Raw genomic sequence first — 21,048 nt, 5'->3', positions numbered from 1 at the left:
GAAAAAAACAGCTGGGGAAAGAAAGTAAGGGATAGTTTTCTTCCTGTGGCACTTGTTACTGACCAGAGTGACTACTTCCTTATAGTGACTTTAGACATTGAGAGAGTTTGTTCCTTAATCTGGAACACTGATTCTCAAATAAGGGGAAGGCCTTCCCAAGAGGGGCTCTTAAGACTCTCCAAAGAGGTTTTGTCCAATATACATAAGCCCCAAACTCCCTCTCAATTGAGATCAGTGCATGTAATGATAGAAATTCCTGACGGGAGTATATTGTACATCTGAACAGTGTTAGAGGCACAACAAAAAGCTAAAAACCCCTAATTTGTGGGGCAGACGTCAAAATTATATAGTGATTTTTTTTCTCATTAAGTTACAAATAAGTAGCTAAATTCCATGACTAGACTCCACACTGAACAGCCAGGAACAACAAGTTCACCCATTCAACTAGTAACCACACTAGATTAAAGCAATACAATTCTGTCCTCCTAAAGACAATTTCCAGAAGGACCCGCCTGTCCCAGTGAGGTAGTTGACACTAGGATTAGCACAGGCTAATCACTGTACGGTTTCTTAGAAGACTGGCTTTTCTCTGTTTCTTTCTCTTTCATAGTGCACAAGGGGTCCACCAACTTGTTATGAACAAGCATTAAACCTCTGCAATACTTGACAGTCTTCACTTTCAACTCTAGGGTGGCATCCTCGTCGCACATAAACACCGTGTGGGGATGCTACTGGAAGGCAGACATATGGCTCACTCCCTCCTCCATGGCCTTATACAGAGCAAACGCCTTGTGAGCACCTGAGATGAAGATTATCATCTCTCTAGCACCCATCACAGTGCCCATGCCCACCATCAGGGCCATGGTGGGCACCTTGGTGAGATTTCCATCAAAGAACCTAGCATTGGCCAGGATGGTGTCCATGGCCAGTGTCTTCACACGGGTCCTACATAATAGACTGGAGCCCGACTTGTAAAAGGCAATGTGTCCACCAAGGCCGGTGCCTCCCAACAAACAGCTCAATCCCTCCCGCAGCCTTGATCTTCTCTTTAAAGGCATCACACTCAGCCTGTAGGCCAGCTGCATTCCCATCTAGAATGTGGGTGTTTTCTGGGTGGATGTCAATGTGTTTGAAGAAGTTGTTCCACATGAAGGCATGGTAGCTCTCTGGGTGGTCTCAAAGAAGGCCCACATACTCACCCATGTTGAAAGTCTTCACATATTTGAAGGACAGGTCTCCATTCTTATAGTACTCAATCAGCTTCTTGTAGCAGACAAGTGGGGTGCTCCCAGTGGGGAGCCCCAGGGTGAAGTACTTGTCTGGCCCTTGGCAAAACTGGATGATGCAGTTCCTGATGTATTTGGCCACCCACTCACTGGCCTGAGAAGTCCAGGATGGTGAGCTTCATCTTGTTGAGGACACCTCCTGCGGTGACTGTAGAGACTGCACTAATCTTTCCTTGTTTAATGATAACATAAATAATTCATTGGAACAGAAGCATTAAAATTGTCAGAAAGGTAACATTTAGACATTGCAAAGATGATATATTAAGTGACATATATGATCCATTTTTACCTTAAAAATACAATGATTTTTTCAATATGCATTGAAAAAAGTCTAGGAAGATTCACATCAAGAGGTGGCTACAGTGCAGCCATTATGGAAACCAGTATGGAGGTTCCTTTAAAAACTAAAAATAGAGTTACCATATGATCCAGCAATCCCACTCCTGGGCATATGTCCAGAAAAGATGAAAACTCTAATTCGAAAAGATACATGCACCCCAATGTTCCTAGCAGCACTATTTACAATAGCCAAGTCATGGAAGCAACTTAAGTGTCCATCAACAGATGAATGGATAAAGAAGATGTGGTGTATATATATACAATGAAATATTCCTCAGCCACAAAAAAGAATGAAATATTGCCCTTTGCAGCGACATGGATGGACCTAGAGATTACCATACTAAATGAAGTAAGTCAGACAGAGAAAGACAAATATCATATCATTGATATGTGGAATCTAAAATAATGGTACGGGGCTTCCCTGGTGGTGCAGTGGTTGAGAATCTGCCTGCTAATGCAGGGGACACGGGTTCGAGCCCTGGTCTGGGAAGATCCCACATGCCGCGGAGCAACTAGGCCCGTGAGCCACAACTACTGAGCCTGCACGTCTGGAGCCTGTGCTCCGCAACAAGAGAGGCCACGATAGTGAGAGGCCCGCGCACCGTGATGAAGAGTGGCCCCCGCTTGCCGCACTAGAGAAAGCCCTCGCACAGAAACAAAGACCCAACACAGCCAAAAATAAATAAATAAATAAATTAAATAAAATAATGGTACAAATGAACATATTTACAAAACAGGAACAGAGTCACAGATGTAGAAAACAAACTTATTGTTACCAAAGGGGAAAAGGGTGGGGCAGAGGGATAAATTGGGAGATTGGGATTGATGTATACACACTACTATATATAAAATAAACAACAAGGATTTACTGTACAGCATAGGGAACTATATTCAATATCTTGTAATAAACTATAATTGATAAGAATCTGAAAAAATATATGACCGAATCACTTTACTGTACACCTGGAACTAACACAGTATTCTAAGTTAACTATACTTTAATTTAAAAAAAGAGGGGGGCTGTAATGTGGAGCAAATGGACCTCTTAGACAGTGCTGGTGGGAATGCAAAATGATCCACTTTGAAAAAAGACATGGATATCTTACGAAGTTAAACACGTACTTACCATTTGGCCCAGCAGTGCAACTCGTAAAGGAATAAAAGAGAAATAAAATTATATGTTCAAAGACTTGCATACATATGTTCATAATTATTAATAGCCTCAAACTGGAAACAACCCAAATGTCCATCAACTGGTAATGACATAAAACAAATTGAGTATAACCAAGGTATGGAAAATTGCTCAGCAATAAAAAGAAATATTTATACATACCACATGAATGAATTTCAGAAACATTATACTAAGTGACAGAACTCAAATACAAAAGATTACATGCTGTGCATACATGTATTTATATTAAATTCTAGAAAAGGCAAACCTATGGTAACAAAAAGCAGACCAACAATTGCCTGGGTAAGTGGTGGGGAGGATATGGGGAGGGCGGGGAATATTAGAGGGAAAAAGAAAACTTTTTAAAGTGATGGAAATGTTCTATATACGCATACCTCAGAGATATTGCAGGTTCAGTTGTAGACCACTGTAATAAAGCATATATTGCAAAAAAGTGAGCCACACAAATTTTTTTGGCTTCCCAGTACATACAAAAGTCAGTTGTTTTTACACTATGCAGTAGTCTATTAAGTGTGCAATAGCATTGTCTAAAACAACAGTGTACATACTTTAATTAAAAAATACTTTATTGCCAAAAAATGCTAGCCATCATCTAAGCCTTCAGTGAGTTGTAATCTTTTGCTGGTGGAGGGTCCTGCCTCGATGTTCATGGCTGCGGACTGAGCAGGGTGGTGGTTGCTGAAGGTTGGGGTGGCTGTGGCGATGTCTTTAAGACAACAATAAAGTTTGCCACATCGATTGACTCCTCCTTTCACTTGAACACTTAGAGGCCATTTAGACTTATTACTTGGCCTATTTCAGTATTGTTGCATCTCAGGGAATAGGGAGGACTAACGAGAGGGAGAGAGACTGGGGAATGGCAGGTGAGTGGAGCAGTGAGAACACACACAACATTGCCATCTTACATGGGTGTGGCTCATGGCACCCCAAAACAATGATAATATCATATGTCAAAGATCACTGATCACAGATTACCATAAATATAATAATAATGAAAAATTTGCAGTGTTGTGAGAATTACCAAAATGTGACAGAGACATGAAGTGAGCAAATACTGTTGGAAAAATGGCGCCAATAGACTTGCTTGATGCAGAGTTGCCACAAACCTTCAATTTGGTAAAAAGAACGCAGTATCTGTGAATCACAATAAGGCAAAGCACAATAAAATGAGGATTGTAGTGGTAGTTATACAATCATATATAATTATGATTATACAAACTATACACTTAGAGTGGGTACATTTTATTCTATGTAAATTATACCTCAGTGAAGCTGGAAAAAATTCATCATAAAACTTAAGATTTACACAATTTTCTTCATGTGAAAAAATAATAAAAAATTTAAAAACTTTGAACAGGTGACCTCTGGTTGGTGGGAATATAGTTTTTATTTTTTGCTTACGTATATTGAATGTTATACAATGAATGTTATTTTCCATAATTAATCAATTATTTCTTGAAGTGATGATGACCTAACTGAAGTAAGTAAATAAGCCCAACTTGGTGAGACAGCGTCAGGGTGGATGTTTGAACCTGGATCTCTATACTCTTGGCCATTATACAGGTACATTCCAAGTTTCCAGGATAAGAATAATAGCCTGGGATGCTTAACAAAACTGTTTGTATACTATACTTTTAAATCTGCATAGTTAATAAGCCCTCAAAGGTGATTCTTACCACGGGGAAATTTGATGGAACCATTGCCTTCATGCAGAATCTGAAACCTCAGGAACATTTTCTTTTATATTAAGGGTCTGTCATTGATGCCAAATAATCCCACATGTGTATTAGTTACCCCACCTGGAATCTATTACCATTAATCTTTCCTGGAAAGACATCTTCCTTATGAAGCTATCCCTAACTGGGACCCCATACCTGCCCAGAGTTGGGTGACCCTTGGTGGTTCCTTTTCTATCCCCATTACCAGTACAGTAAAGCATATAGCTCTTCTTGCCCAGGTGTTTACTTAATTGGCACGACTGACACTGGGGCTGGATAAATTCTTTGCTGTGGGGGCTGTCCAGTGCACTGTAGGATGTTCAGCAGCATCTCTGGCTTCTACCCTTAGATACCAGTAGCACCAACCTCCCATGCCCAGCTGTGACAACCAAAAATGCAAAAATGTCTCCAGTCATTGTCAAATGTCCCTGAAGGTGGCAAAATTAACCAAGTTAAGAACCATTAACTTGTCTCCCGTGTCAGTCTAAACATCTTCTAATCAATCCTCTGCATAGATTCCAGATTTCTAAAACTTGCAGTTCAAAGCATAGTCCTTAGCCCAGCAGCACTGGTGTTAGGTATAAGAGCTTGTTAGAAAAACAACATCTCAGGCCCAACTCCAGGCTCTGCATTTTTAACAAGATTAACAGTCCCTGGTGATTCCTATGCTCTTAAAGTTTGAGAAGAACTGCCAGAAAGTCTCTAACTTGCCTGAGGGTTAATATCACTTGGAACAGAGGTTAACAAAATTCCTAAGTCCTTCTCCTGGAGATTTCATTCCATTGGTCAAGGGTGGGGCCTAGGAGCCTGCATTGTTAATATGTGTCTCAGGTAATCCTTATCTTTGGGCAAGTTAAGGAACTGCCAAAATAAACATTAGGGAATTCCCTGGTGGTCCAGTGGTTAGGACTTGGCGCTTTCTCTGCTGGGCCTGGGTTCAATCCCTGGTTGGGGAACTAAGATTCCGCACGCCGTGCAGCTTGGCCACCAAAAAAAAAAAAAATTCAGATTTTGTCATTATCCACATAAAATTAAAACCTCTTTTGTGAAAAAACAACAACAAAAAAAAAAAAAACAAAAAAAACCTCTTTTGTGGCTCCCCATGACCTGGAGCAGTAGTTCTCAACCTTAGGTACTCACCTAGGGAGTACTTAAAAATCCTAATACTAGGTTGTTCCCCAAACCAATTAAATCAGAAATCTCTGGGGGAGAAACCCATTCACTGATGTGTGTTTTAAAACTCCCCAGTTGCAGCCAATGTTGAGAACCACTGGAAATTACCAAGCCTGAGCTCCTCAGCCTGGCTTAAAGCCCAACTAGAAAGGTCCCTTTCTAGCTCTGCTTTGCACTGCACTTTTACATATGTACACTTTACTCCCGCCTCACTAAACTACCTGAAATTCTTACACCTATAGTACTTTCAAGTCGCTGGGCCTTTCTACTGGTCATGCTGTCTTCTACTGCCCTGGCGAACAGTTATTCATCCCTAACGACTAAATTACCACTTAGCCCCCACTTTAGAGTTAATTAATTAATTAATTAAGGCTGTGCCGCGCAGCACACCGGATCTTAGTTCCCCGACCAGGGATCGAACCCGTGCCCCCTGCGGTGGAAGTGTGGAGTCTGAACCACTGGACCACCAGGGAATTCCGTAGAGTGATTTTAGATTTCCCTGACAAACTCGTTCAGGCAAAGTGAATCATTCCCTTCTCTGTGCTAACACCATCCGTCTTTGTGTAGACTTGTATTACTGTATTTATTCCAGTATATTAATAGGCTACAAATATTATATCTTGAGGACAGGAACTATGCCTGGTTCACCTTTATATCCCTAGCACCTAGCAAAGGGCCAGGCATACAGTAAACAGCCAATAATGTCTGTTGACTTAGTGAAAATATTGTAAGGAACAAAATATAAACAAGCGGGAATATTACCTTCTTTAAAAAAATTTTTTTTTTGATTTGACATAACCTAACCACATAAAAATCTTAATTAGAAAAGAACTTTTGTTGGGAGGGAGACGCAAGAGGGAGGAGATATGGGGATATATATATACGTATAGCTGATTCACTTTGTTATACAGCAGAAACTAACACACCATTGTAAAGCAATTATACTCCAATAAAGATGTTAAAAAAAAACCAAAAAACTTTTAAGCTGTGATGCTCAAATGAAGAAATACACCTGAAAGCACTCCTAAGAGAGAAGCCTTTTCCTTGATTCAGAATCATAATTTGGTCCATTCCAAGGCTTTGAAATAATTCTGTTTTTTTATATGTGTCTAAGGCATTTTTTCAATTGAGGTGAAATTCACCTAACGTAAAATTAACTATTTTAAAGTGTAAAATTTAGTGTCATTTAATAAATTTACAATGTTATGCAATCACCACCTATATCAAGTTCCAAAATTATTTTCATCACCTCAAAAGAAAACCCTATACTCATCAAGCAGTCATTCACTCCCCATTCTCTTCCTAGCTCCTAGAAAGCACCAGGAACATTAACTTTTAAGTTACACTAAGATATTTTAAAGATATAAAGCAGATAGTTAAAGAGATACAGATTCTAGATGGTTGCACAATTGCATCTAGTCACACAGAAGAGCTCAAGTGTAGTTTTTTCGATAATCTCAAAAAACGCCATTATTTTATTAACCATTTTATGTACATTGATATTCAGTCTTGAAAACTGATAAAAACACGTCCAGAGTTTCTTATAAAGACAACGTACAAATGCTCATTTACATTCTGCACATTAATAACGATGATGAAAATGACACAATAGTTATAGCTACATAAAAATATATACAAGGATTCAAACAGATGATGTTATTTGGCTTATAACATGTGTAGATACTACACAAAAAATGAGGATGTAATTTTCAGGAATGTAAAATGTGACCAAAATCACTTTTCATCTTAAAATTTAAAAATAAAATTCCTAACAATTGTAATTACTAGTTCATACTCAAATCTCAGACTAATTCAAATTAGCCAGGGTTAGACATAGGTTAAGTTAAATATTTGTTAAATATTTTGCATTTAAAAAAATAAGGTTTGTGGTTTAAAAAACATACATTTGATAACATTTTCTCAAAATTAATTAAGAATGGCTTATCCATGTCCTTCCAGATTCTGGAAACATACTAGAAAAAGTGAATACTGAACAGCCGACTCTTTGGAAAGTTGCACCCCAAGTCCCGGAAAACACCCTTAAGGGGGCCCAGTGATCAAACCCTAATGGGAAACTCATAATGCACCGATGATACAGAGAACACAGGGGGGAAGTAATATGGCATGAGGTGACATTAATGTGGTTTTGAAAAAGGTTTCGACTATTCTTAGGGAATCAATTAGACATTGAGAATGACCAATCTCATGATGACCTCAAAAACAGCATCTCACATATTATCACGGTGCTACCTTACTAGTAGGAATATGGTTTCTAACAACTCTTTTCTGTATTCTACTCTACTGGCTTGAGAAGCAGCTTCCTATTTTGAGAATTATATGACATAATATAATCATATATAACTAAGTTAATGGTTTGGAAAACAAAATGATAGTAGTTTTAAAAAGGAGCAAGTATCTCTTTTATCAGGTTGTGACACCAGGCTAAGAGGGCTTAGGGCTGGAAAGCAAGGAGTGGGGGTAGTGCAGGGGTTCAGGTACAAATCTGCTTCCGCTCAAGGAGAGGAAGGGCACGAGAAGTGTCTGGACAACCCAGAATGGTCTTGGCACCTGGATGTGGAGCTACCACACTGGGTCAGAGACAGGCTGGGCATCATCCTCTGGCCCAGATGCCATGGAACCCAACCCCTACTCAATACTAAATTAGGAACACAAACCTCTCAAATGACACCAAAACCAGATTATTCACCCTCATATTACAAAGCCCAGAAGAAGAAGACATTTAATTATTTTAAAAAATGAGCTGAAAAATTATGAGGTTTCTTCTTACTTCACCTGAAAAATCCAGGGAACAAATATTTTAACAATTCTATGACTATTAATATGTTTAAAAGGCACTTAAAACATTCCTTTACAATCCAACTCAAAATACATCTGTCAACTACATTTTGGATAAATGTAAAAAAAAAACCCAACTTTGGTGTAACTTTTCTTGTAACTCAGTGATATTTACTACCTACAGGGCTGAATGTTTTGAAAGATAGAGCCCCAACTTTTCTGGAAAACAACCGAAAGTGCTTTTATCATAGAAATGGGAAGGGCACTAATGATTTGCTCTTTCACTGACAACATCCTGTAGTCGTTTAAGTAAAACGTCATCATTTTCTTGACAGAGGCGTTTGGCAGGTGATTCTGCATCACCATCGATGGCTATTGCTCGCTTCTTGGTTCTCTGCTCACCTTGCCTTATCATGTTGTTGATATCTTTCAAACTCTGTGCAAAAATAGAGGACATGTGTGAGTAAAAGGGGAAAAGGGAGAAACAGCAGCCAAGAACTAAGCTAACTGCTTTTTCCTGCCCTTTATCCTCTACCCAAAGCTAAACACTGGGGTAGAGATTATTTTTTGAATCTAGGCCAACCTAATAAGGGTGATTAGAACTAATCTTTTCAGGTGATTTTAAAAATTGGATTTACCTTATAGCAGTAGTTTTCAAAATGTGGACATAAGACCAGAAGCAGCAGAAGCATTTGGAAACTTATCAGGAATGCAAATTCTCAAGCCTCGCCCTACACCTACTGAATCAGACATTCTGGGGGTTGGGCCCAGCAATCTATATTTTATCAAGCCTTCCAGGTGATTCTGATATTCCCTAAAGTTTGAGATCCTCCTCCTGAAGCAATGCTTTTCAACCTTTAATGTGCTTACTAATCATCTGGGGAATCTTGTTACTATGCAGATTCAAATTCAGTCGGGCTGGTGTGAGGCCTGAGAGTCTGCGTTTCTAACAGGCTCCCGGGTGATGCTGATGTTGCTGGTCTGTAAGGCAGCCTTAGAGAAGTTGTTCCTGAAAGCTGTGCATCACAACAGTCTAGGGGACCTGCCTGCCAGAGCTCTGTGATACGGGAAGTCTATGGGACAGGTATCTGTGTTCAACAAGCTCCCCAGATTCTGACCTATGACTGTGAAATCATTGCCTTACAATTCAATTGGTCCCATTTCTGATTTTATGCAAGAATTTCTTCTAAAAGTCTTCATATGAAATCAACTTCTATAAAGAAGAAATGCAAGCCTGTGCAGTATATCTCAGTCAACTTTGTTTGCTAAGCATAGCAGGAACTTAATAGATATCTGTGGAACTAAATGAGAAACTAATGAGTTAAGGAGCTGCCATGTATTTGGACTGAGTTACAATCTGTCCCACTACAATTTCTTCCAGTTAGTAGTGATTCTGGCTTCTGGAGACATACTGAGCGTATCTACTTGATAGCCCTTGAATTATCTGAAAACAGCAATCATGTCCCTATCACATCTTCATCATTGTATGGGAATAAAGATGGAGATGACCACAGAGCTGTCTGTGTAAGTAAGAAGAGGTCTGTTTTCAGACCTTTCACTATCCTGGTTGCCATCCACCAAATGAACTTTCACTTCCAAGGCCTTTCTTTACACATAGTGTTCCCCATGTCTGACCACTTGCAGGTGTTGCCTTACTAGTCCTTCTCAAGATCGTGCTTGAGCAGGGACACACTGGGCTCTTGGAGTGAATTCCCCTGATGCCACATCAATCGTAAAGGATTAAACTACCTCAACTGAATACACTGCTCTTGATCACAGGAAACTTGCCATAGTAACAGTTCATATTTATTAGCGGTAACTTTGCAAACAAAGGGGTAAGATTAAAGATTACTAATTGGAAATCTGAAATCCAGTATTTAACACATGTACGTCATTGTTTTGGAGTAAAGTTTGTGTGCAACTTACCTTAGAAGGGCTGCCGTTGAACTTATAGAGCAGAGCACTCCTTGGTGTAAGGCCTGACCCATTCTTGTGTGGGGACACATAAATGGAGTGCTGCTGGGAAATGCGGCGTGGGGAGCCTGGCTGTTGCTTAATATGTGGAAAAGGAGACAGTGGTGGAGCTTCCATCTGAAATAATACAAAAGTAAAGTTTTTATAAGATAAAAGGTTTTCCTTCTTTTTTTGAATCCCACCATTTTTATTCTGCACTATCCACCCTGTCCCACCCTAGCCCCAAGCCAGGTGAAGGGTCAACATGGAACTTTTTCTTTGCCATGTTTTTATTCTTTTTAAAAAATAATTTATTTATTTATTTATTTATTTTTGGTTGCATTGGGTCTTCACACGGGCTTTTCTCTAGTTGTGGCGAGCAGGGGCTACTCTTCGTTGTGGTGCGTGGGCTTCTCATTGCAGTGGCTTCTCTTGTTGTGGAGCATGGGCTCTAGGCACATGGGCTCCAGTAGTTGTGGCTTGTGGGCTCTAGAGAGCAGGCTCAGTAGTTGTGGCACGCGGGCTTAGTTGCTCCGCGGCATGTGGGATCTTCCCGGACCAGCGCTCGAACTTGTGTCTCCTACATTGGCAGGCGGATTCTTAACCACTGCACCACCAGGGAAGCCCTGTTTTTATTCTTATTGCTATCTCCTAGTTAGGAGTCAGTTATACTGTAAGAGGTTATTTATGGCTGAATTAAATCAAAAAATGGTTCATTAACCCTTGTTTGTCAACAATTACTAATAGATAAACTAAAATTTATTTTCCTGGATCTTTCAGGGAATTCTGAAGAATTCTGAGCAAGACACCAGAAGCAGTAAGCCAGGAGCATAGGAACCTTATGTCAATGCTCAGAAAGTGGAGCAAAGAGTAATCTATGTCCTAACACTTGCAGTAAGAATCTCTCTCCACACACACATACCCACAACCAAATTAGTAGCACAGAGAATAAAAGAGAGGCAGAGCATTCTGTGGGCCAGCAGGATGAGTCCAATATGGAACAAATCTCTTAATGAAATGGTTAAGACTTTATACTGAAATGCAAAAAATTTAGAGATAAAGTGAGAAGGGACTGCACTTTTAATAATCTAGACAATGTTTCTATTCCAAGAATAAATGGAGATGACTCCTTAATTAATATTTCATTCATCATCTTCACCTGAAGCTAGGAAAACTAGTTTTTTTTTTTTAATTGGCTGATAATAGAGATATTCACAGTATAGCACATGGTGGGGGTGGTGGAACTGAGGGAACAGAATGAGTAGTCATGGCTTCTGAGGATAATCATAGACTATATTCCTTGAAAGGGACAAAGACAGAAATATAGAGAGATACATAGACACATATATGGCTACTGCCTGGATGCAGCTTCTACTAGGTCCCTCTTTCTTATAACTGAAGTCTGGTCTCCTGTGAACCAACTTCAGCTTATACACTGATAATACTTTCAAAGGCCTGCTGGTACTGTCAAATCTAGAGTCTGCATAAAAATTTCTTAGTGTTGCTTCTATTATTGATTCAAGCCTATTTATTTCCTTTTCTTTTTATCTTGAGAAAAACACTTATCTCAGAGATATAAAAATAGGAATCAAAAACAAAGGAAAAAACCACCAGAACTGTTTTCATTTTTCCATGTTCCCATCTAGTCCTTGCCCATATGCATCCATAATTTCTAACAACATAATCACAGTGTGGATAAAATTTCCATGATTTCCTCTGGTCTCTGTTGTATCACAGCCTTAATCACTCTAATTACCAGTATGTTTTCTCCTATAAAATGTATCAGTAAGGCTTTAGCTTTGAAGCACTTATCTAGCAAAATAAACTCATAGTAATCCAATTATGAGTACAGATATTAATAAAGTAGTAAAATATAAAACATACCACATGGTCCTGATTTGACAAGTCGTATTTCAATGCAAATGACTTCACTCTTCCTACATATATTGTATTGTAAAATTTGATAAGATCACCTCTTTCCTCTTTCACTGGTCCACTGGAAGAGTCAGGTGTTTTTGTAGCATCTTCCAAGTCTGTTAAAAGAATTCAGTGTTGTACAATGGAATATTACTCAGCCATAAAAAGGAATGAAACCGAGTCATTTGTAGTGAAGTGGATGGACCTAGAGTCTGTCACACAGAATGAATAAGTCAGAAAGAGAAAAACAAATACTGTATATTAACGCATATATATGGAATCTAGAAAAATGGTACTGATGAACCTCGTGGCAGGGCAGGAATAAAGATGCAGATGTAGAGAACAGACTTGAGGACACAGTGGGGGAAGGGGAGACTGGGACGAAGTGAGGGTAGCATTGACATATATACACTACTAAGTGTAAATTAGATAGCTGCATATAGCACAGGGAGATCAGCTCGGTGCTTTGTGATGACCTAGAGGGGTGGGGTGGGGAGGGTGGGAGGGAGGCTCAAGAGGGAGGGGATATGTGTATACATACAGCTGATTCACTTTGTTGTACAGGAGAAACTAACACAACATTGTAAAGCAATTATAATCTAAGAAAGATGTAAAAAAAAAAAAAAAAAAGAATTCAGTGTTGTGATAGGTGTACCTTAATCTATAAGTTGGCGATTTGAATCACAACTCGCTCTAAAATATAAAAGGAAAAAAAAATCAAATAAACCCAAATCTTTATGTAAGACAATTAATGTTTTTAGAAAAGGTTCAGAAATCCATCTATATTATGGATAAATTAAATTGGAATCTTAGAAATGCAAACACGTAAACTTAAGCTGGTACTCTATTCTCTAGATATCACTTCAGCAAGAATGTTTTCACAACCCTACCTTTTGAGCTCACTGTCACCGGTGGCTCTTAGAGGGGCACCAGCCCTGGGTTGAAGTTTACCTAAACTGAGCTTCAGAGTATGGGTAGCAGTGGCAAACCCTGAGTTTCAGATAACAAAAGGGCCTGCAGATATTCATATTGACTCTTTGAAAAAGGTGGAAAGACTCTAAAAGGTAAAGTGTATCCTCATAGTTTAAGGAAGAAGCAAGGTGAATTGCTTATGTTTATTTTTCTGCAAATACATGGCAGATGACAGGTGTTCAAAAAGTCTTATTTTCCCACGCACAACAGGAATCTTAGTGCTGTCTATAACCGGCGTCCTCAGTTGTAAAATGACAGCTTGCCCCAAGGTACTTTCCTGTTTATTACTGTGATTCTGGAGTAGCTTGTGACACCAGGCAGAACTTTATCCTATTCTTTTTTGGGAAAGAGTATTACAAACCATTGTACCTTGTACCTACAAGAATCATCTATGCACAGGAGCTGAGAAAACTACCAGTGATTAAAAAGAATTCAACATGTGAAAAAACTTTCTCATTCTCAATACTGAAAATATGGGTAGAAACATGCTTCCACCTTTGGAAAACCAGAAAACTCAAACATGGTCCAAGGGCCAGGCAGCCACAGGGAACCTCCATAGGGATCTCCATTTGGATGTCCTTTTTACTCTTGCTATTTTTGCAGCATCCTAATAGGGCAGAAAAAAGCTATGTGATCAAATAAGTTGAAAAAATGCTGCATAGTAGTATATCCTCCTCTTAGGAATTCAGAATACATGTTAGTATATTAAAGGTTCTGAGAACTTTTGCAATTAGAAAAAAACACATGTTCACTTTAATTCCATACTTCTCAAATTTTCTACGCACAGTCGCTCTTCCCCATAACAGTTACTACCATCCTGGGGGACACTGTCCCAAGGCAGTAAACAATGGCTTAATAACAGCTGTCGTAGGTTATTCTTGTTATACAGATGAATTAAAATTATTATATGTCCTCCTTGGATTAGAAATTTCTGGAGGCAGTTACTTCTTCATGTTTCTGTGTTATTCCAATTCCAGTTGTTAATAGTTACATAAGGTAAGGAGCTATATTTAATTTGAAGGAACCAAACATTTAAAACTCTCTGGGACCTTGGATTCTAACTAAACATGATTTTATTTAGCTATTTTTATTTAGCTGTTTAGTATTTTTTCATTTCAAAACAGAAAAAAAGATGTCAGCTGTCCTTTAATCAGGAAAAAGATCTCTACCTTCCCAGCTCTTTAAGGACTTTAGCACTCAGAAATCAAAGCCTCAGTAGGCCTGGTGACCATCTTACCACATATACATTAGGAGATGGAACTTATGAAAGACTGGGAAAGAGAATGCGATCTCCCTGCCTGGTGCTATAATTCTTTCAAATCTGTTTCTCCTCAGAGGGCAGGAGGGACCTCTGCCTAACATAATTTGAGGCACATGGTATACATTTGATATACATTCATGAAACGAACAAATGAACTATTATGGTTTCATAATTTTCCCTACTGTTCCCATGAATAAGAGGAATGTCTTTTTTGGATTATCATACAACACTGTCAAGCAATTAAAATGTGGTTTTATATAAACTACCAGTGAATGAGACTAGCCCTTAGAAAAAAGGAGATATTATCTGCAGAGCTCCAGAGAGACATGCTGAAATTTTTAGCCTGGATCTCTGGCTTCAGAATTTTCCAAGGATCTGAAGTGAAAGTGGGAAGGGAGAAGGTAAATTACCCCAGGGCTGCAGGTGGCCAACAACTGCAACCATAATACATGCTTAATTTTATATCCCAGGACAATATAAATGCATTCAGGGGAAAAGACATTGAGGGCACAGTAGATACCCATTTCTCAGGGGAACTGGTTTCAGAGGATGGGCACACCCAAATTGTTTGGGATGCACAAATTAATGAAACCCCCATCCATCACCCCCAGAGGAGCTGCTCAAGTGAGCGACGCTGGCTTCTTTGTATATTGTCATTAGTCTTCAGTCTGAGAAGAGGTATAAATAGTGATTCTTACCACTTAAAAATGGAGAAAGTAAAGAAGCAAAATTATTTTAAGATGAAAGTAAGAAAGAAGATCACAATTTATTTATAAATCCAAGGGTCAGGCTGAGATATGATGGGCTTGATCAGCACAGCAGTACTTCCCTGGAGTAAGCATTTAGTATTTGTTTTATATTTCTGCTACCACATCCTTCCTTACCGTTTTTGCTCCTTACCATTAACAGTGTGCAGTAAATATTTCAGACTGGCTTTCAGATTGAGAGGGCAGTGCCATTTAGCTCGAGTTATGCAAAAGCCACTGACCACAGACCAATTTAAAACTACTGCAGTGGTTTTAGACTGTTTTGGCAGTTTCTCATGAGCTCTAAAGGGCATCATCATAATCTAAAACCAAGTAAATCTTGTTTAAACAGTCTAGAAAGAAAATGTGCTCCATCCACATCTTGATTGTCTATCTGGTGACTATAAAATAGTTTTAATGTGAATAAAGTCACTTAATTATCAATTTGCAGTTATCAATTTTATACATCTCACATGGAAACAGAATTTTTGTCCCTTGAGAGGATTTGCTTTTAACTGTTTTTGTGTGTGTGACCTAGTTTTCAACATTTAAAGGATTTTATGTAAGGAATATGGCCTTAGAAAAATTAGCTTAAAAAAAAAGACATTTAAAGAGCCATATACTCATGAATAAAATACAATAAATTTTATATTGCTTATAAACAAAATAATAAATAATAACTACTACTTACTGAGGCCTTACTATGAGCAGGCCTTGTATTAAACACCACACACATGCATCAGTTTTTTTTTAATTCTCAAAACAAGCCTCTGAGGAAGTACTGTAAAGTTTTCAATTTACTATCATACACTTGGGCATTATGTTTGTGTTACTTAGATTAAGCTATAATCTGGGTCTCTCAAATGTTCTAATCAAGAATGCCAGTCTGGGGACTTCCCTGGTGGTCCAGTGGTTAAGACTCCGTGCTCCCGATGCAGGGGGCCTGGGTTTGATCCCTGGTCAGGGAACTAGATTCCCCATGCCGCAACTAAAAAAGATCCCACATGCTGCAACGAAGATCCTGCGTGCCGAAACTAAGACCTGGCGCGGCCAAGTAAATAAATAAATATTAAAAAAAAAAAAAAAAAAAAAGAATGTCAGTCTGGGGTGCTCTGCTAATATGATAATGAATGCACAGTCCATGAGTATCCAGCTGGTGTTTTAATCAGGAAGCTCATTCTCCACAGGTGGCTACTATAAGGGTTTCTGTTAGGCATATCTCCATCAATGACCAATGCTCAACATCACTAATTATTAGAGAAATGCAAATCAAAACTACAATGAGGTATCACCTCACATGGGTCAGAATGGCCATCATCAAAAAATCTACAAACAGGGTTTCCCTGGTGGCGCAGCGGTTAAGAATCTGCCTGCCAATGCAGGGAACAAGGGTTCGAGCCCTAGTCCAGGAAGATCCCACATGCCGTGGAGCAACTAAGCCCGTGTGCCGCAACTACTGAGCCTGCGCTCTAGAGCCTGTGAGCCACAACTAGTGAGCCCACGCACCTAGAGCCCGTGCTACGCAACAAGAGAAGCCACTGCAATGAGAAGCCTGCGCACCGCAACGAAGAGTAGCCTCTGTTCACCTCAACTAGGGAAAGCCCGTGCACAGCAACAAAGACCCAACGCAGCCAAAAATAAAATAAAAAAAACAAAAAACAAAAAAACCCACCATTCACTTAAAAAAAAAAAAATCTACAAACAATAAATGCTGGAGAGGGTGTGGAGAAAAGGGAACCCTCTTGCACTGCTGGTGGGAATGTAAATTTATACAGCCACTATGGAGAACAGTATGGAGGTTCCTTAGAAAACTAAAAATAGAACTATCATATGCCACTACTGGGCATATACCCAGAGAAAACCATAATTCAAAAAGACACGTGCACCCCAATGTTCACTGCAGCACTATTTACAATAGCCAGGACATGGAAGTAACCTAAATGTCCATCAACAGAGGAATGGATAAAGAAGATGTGGTACATATATCCAGTAGTATATTACTCAGCCATAAAAAGGAATGAAAGTGGGTCTTATGTAGAGATGTGGATGGATCTAGAGACTGTCATACAGAGTGAAGTAAGTCAGAAAGAGAAAAACAAATATCGTATATTAATGTATGTATGTGGGATCTAGAAAAATGGTATAGATAATCTTACTTGTAAAGCAGAAATAGAGACACAGATGTACATAACAAGTGTATGGATACCAAAGGGGAAAGGGGGGTGGGTAAGATGAATTGGGAGATTGGGATTGACATATATAAACTATTGCTACTATGTATAAAATAGATAACTAATGAGAATCTACTGTATAGCTCAGGGAACTCTACTCAATGCTCTGTGGTGACCTAAATGGGAAGGAAATCCAAAAAAGAGGGGATATATGTATACGCATAGCTGATTCACTTTGCTGTACAGTAGAAACTAACACAACATTGTAAAGGAACTATACTCCAATAAAAATTAATTTAAAAAAATAAAATTGCATAAAAAAAAAACTTAGGACTAAACCTCACCAAGGAGGCGAAAGACTTACATGCTGAGAACTACAGAACATTCATAAAGGAAACTGAAGATGATTCAAAGAAATGAAAAGATATCCCATGCTCTTGGATTGGAAGATTTAATATTGTTAAAATGGCATGGTACCCAAAGCAAATATTACATCTATAGATGTAATACGATCCCTATCAAGTAACCCATGACATTTTCCACAGAACTAGAACAAATAATCCTAAAATTTATATGGAACCATAAAAGACCCAGAATTGTCAAAGCAATCCTGAGGAAAAAGAAGGAGGCATAACCCTCCCAGACTTCAGACAATACTACAAAGCTGCAGTAATCAAAACAGCATAGTACTGGCACAAAAACAGACATATGGATCAATGGAACAGAACAGAGAGCCCAGAAGTAAACCCACACACCTATGATCAATTAATCTTCGACAAAGGAGGCAAGAATATACAATGGGGAAAAGAAAGTCTCTTCAGCAAGTGGTACTGGGAAAGCTGGACAGCCGCATGCAAACCAATGAGGTTAGAACACACCCTCACAGGATACACAGAAAAACCCCTCAAAATGGTTAAACACTTAAATGTAGGACATGACACCATAAAGCTCCTAGAGGAGAACATAGGTAAAACATTCTCTGACATAAATCATACCAATGTTTTTTTAGGTCAGTCTCCCAAGGCAATAGAAATAAAAGCAAAAATAAACAAAGGGGACCTAATTAAACTTATAAGCTTTTCCACAGCAAGGGAAACCATAAACAAAAAGACAACGTATGGGGAATTCCCTGGCAGTCCAGTGGTTAGGACTCTGCGCTTCCACTGCAGGGGGCACGGATTCGATCCCTGGTTGGGGAACTAAGACCCTGCAAGCCGTGCAGCGCAGCCAAGAAAAAAAAAAAAAGTCTACAAATAACAATTGCTGGAGGGGTTATGAAGAAAAGGGAACCTTCCTACACTACTTGTGGGAATGTAAATTGCTGCAGCCACTATGGAAAACAGTATGGCGGTTCCACAAAAAACTAAAAATAGAGTTGCCATATGATCCAGCAATCCCACTCCTGGGCAAATATCCAGACAAAACTATAATTTGAAAAGATACATGCACTCATATGTTCATTTACAATAGCCAAGACATGGAAACAACCTAAATGTCCATCAACAGATGAATGGATAAAGAAGATGTGGTATATAGACACAATGGATTATTACTCAGTCACAAAAAAGAATGAAATAATGCCATTTGCAGCAACATGGATGGACCTAGAGATTATCATACTAAGCAAAGTAAGTCAGAAAGAGAAAGACAAATACCATATGATATCACTTATATGTGGAATCTAAAATATGACAGAAATGAACATATCTACAAAACAGAAACAGACTCACAGATGTATAGAACAGATTTGTGGTTGCCAAGGGGGAGTGGGGGAGGGAAGGATCGGGAGTGGAATTAGCAGATGCAAACTATTATATGTAGGATGGATAAATAACAAAGTCAGATACAAACTACTGTATGTAGGATGGATAAATAACAAAGTCCTACTGTGTAGCACAGGGAAATATATTCAATATCCTATGATAAACCATAATGGAAAAATATATGAAAAAGAATATATATGTATTAAAAAAAAAAAAGCAGATTGATTAACATATTTGAGACACTACCCACAACAGCATGATAGACATGAGAGATCCAGTGAGGTCTGTGGGGCTTTACTATTATGAATGATGCCCAGGCCTGAACTCTGATGCATGTTGTCTGCTTGATCCTGGCTTTAAGTTTAACAGAATCCTGCTCTGGAATCTTGGCATCTACTTTGAGTGAACCTTTTATGTGAGGAGGTGGTTGGTCAGGTGGCACAGGATGCATAAACTGTGTGTTTTTTAAAATAGTAATTATTTTATTCCTAATTATGAATTTGTTTATAGAACCAGAACTGTTCTTCCCAAGGTGGTGTTCTTTGGTGTGTCCAAGTCTAGGTCATAGCATCTAGCCACAGCTCCAGGAACTGGAACTTGTCTTATCTGAACACAGACTTGCGAGACTGTATGCTCCTCAATAACTTTGTCCCTTTTTTGGTGCCAGAATTCCTCAGTCTACTATCACTGGATACTCTCCCTGCTCTGTGCCATCACCACTGGACAGGATCTTAAGAATGGTTTTTTGTTTGCCTGCTAATAAATATCTAGTTAATAAATGTATACAAAACAGAACTAGACCTGAAACCTTTATGTTGTAGAGAAGGTAGCTAACCTTCAGTTACCTCAAACTTTATCATCAAACTTATCAAATTCTGTCTTGAACTTCACTGCTCCTTGTATCCCAAATACTCTCGCCAGCAGTTACTTTGTTTCTCATAGAACACACAGTTTCCCAGCTAACCTGATGCCTGGTTTTGCAAGGACAGAAAAACCACCCAGGACAGGTGAGCAACATGTATAACAAAAATAGGAAGGTGTTTTTTTTTGTATTTTGTCAGGTTTACTTCCTAATGTACTTCTTCTCATTGCCTTGAAAAGGCTCAGGGATAATTTATCTATGTAAAAAGAATTGAGTTTGGCCTGTGTAACCTTAGATGGGATCAGATTCTAGGACATTATTATTAAAGAATTTTTTTTGTTAAGATCTTAAAAGTTCAGATCCCAGTAGATACCTTAATGATCATGGATATTTGGGTAATTAAAAAAAAATGTCTTTGACCCAGTCAGTTTTCTCTAAGAATTTACCCTAAGGATGTGGACCAAAGATCAGCCTACAATGATGTTCCTCACAAAGCTGTGTATAATTGGAAACAACCTAAAAGTCCCACATGGTGAAATTAAATAAATTACAGTACTTATATACACATGTACACATATATATACATTAAGTAATGGAAAGTGAGACAAGGAAAAGAAGACAGATGAGACAAGGAAAAGAGATGGGCTGAAAAGGCATTTTTACAACTTATCAACATATGAATACTGAACATTTGATTCTTCTTTCTTTAAAAAAAATTACTAGTGCCTGAAGTCTTAGCATGATGGTAGTAACAAGGTGGCTACCTTGCTTTTGCTGATGGTGGCAGAATACCTATACACTTATTAATGAACAGGACATTTCCTTAATGTTCTCCATAGGCAGATCACTGACAGCTATCTTACTTTCCCTGTCATTCAGATTTATTTTTGAATTTTATT

General features: G+C 38.7%; 1 protein-coding gene and 1 pseudogene across 3 annotated transcripts in view; both read right to left on the bottom strand.

The window, feature by feature from the left end:
• Positions 1-551: 551 nt before the first annotated feature.
• LOC137778495 (glucosamine-6-phosphate isomerase 1-like) lies at positions 552-7,915 on the bottom strand (annotated as a pseudogene).
• Positions 7,537-21,048, bottom strand: part of RBL1 (RB transcriptional corepressor like 1) — a 76,046-nt gene continuing 62,534 nt past the window's right edge. For all 3 annotated transcript variants that reach the window (XM_068565608.1, XM_068565609.1, XM_068565610.1), the window contains 3 exons: positions 12,342-12,490; positions 10,431-10,595; positions 7,537-8,940 (listed from right to left, as the gene is read on the bottom strand). In XM_068565608.1, the coding sequence (XP_068421709.1) occupies positions 8,770-8,940; positions 10,431-10,595; positions 12,342-12,490 (485 nt within the window). In that variant the 3' untranslated portion in view covers positions 7,537-8,769. The remainder of the gene's footprint in view (positions 8,941-10,430; positions 10,596-12,341; positions 12,491-21,048) is intronic.

The sequence above is a fragment of the Eschrichtius robustus genome, chromosome 16 (assembly GCF_028021215.1).
Source record: "Eschrichtius robustus isolate mEscRob2 chromosome 16, mEscRob2.pri, whole genome shotgun sequence".
NCBI classification, from domain to species: Eukaryota; Metazoa; Chordata; class Mammalia; order Artiodactyla; family Eschrichtiidae; genus Eschrichtius; species Eschrichtius robustus.
This window is presented reverse-complemented; position numbering and strand designations above follow the sequence as displayed.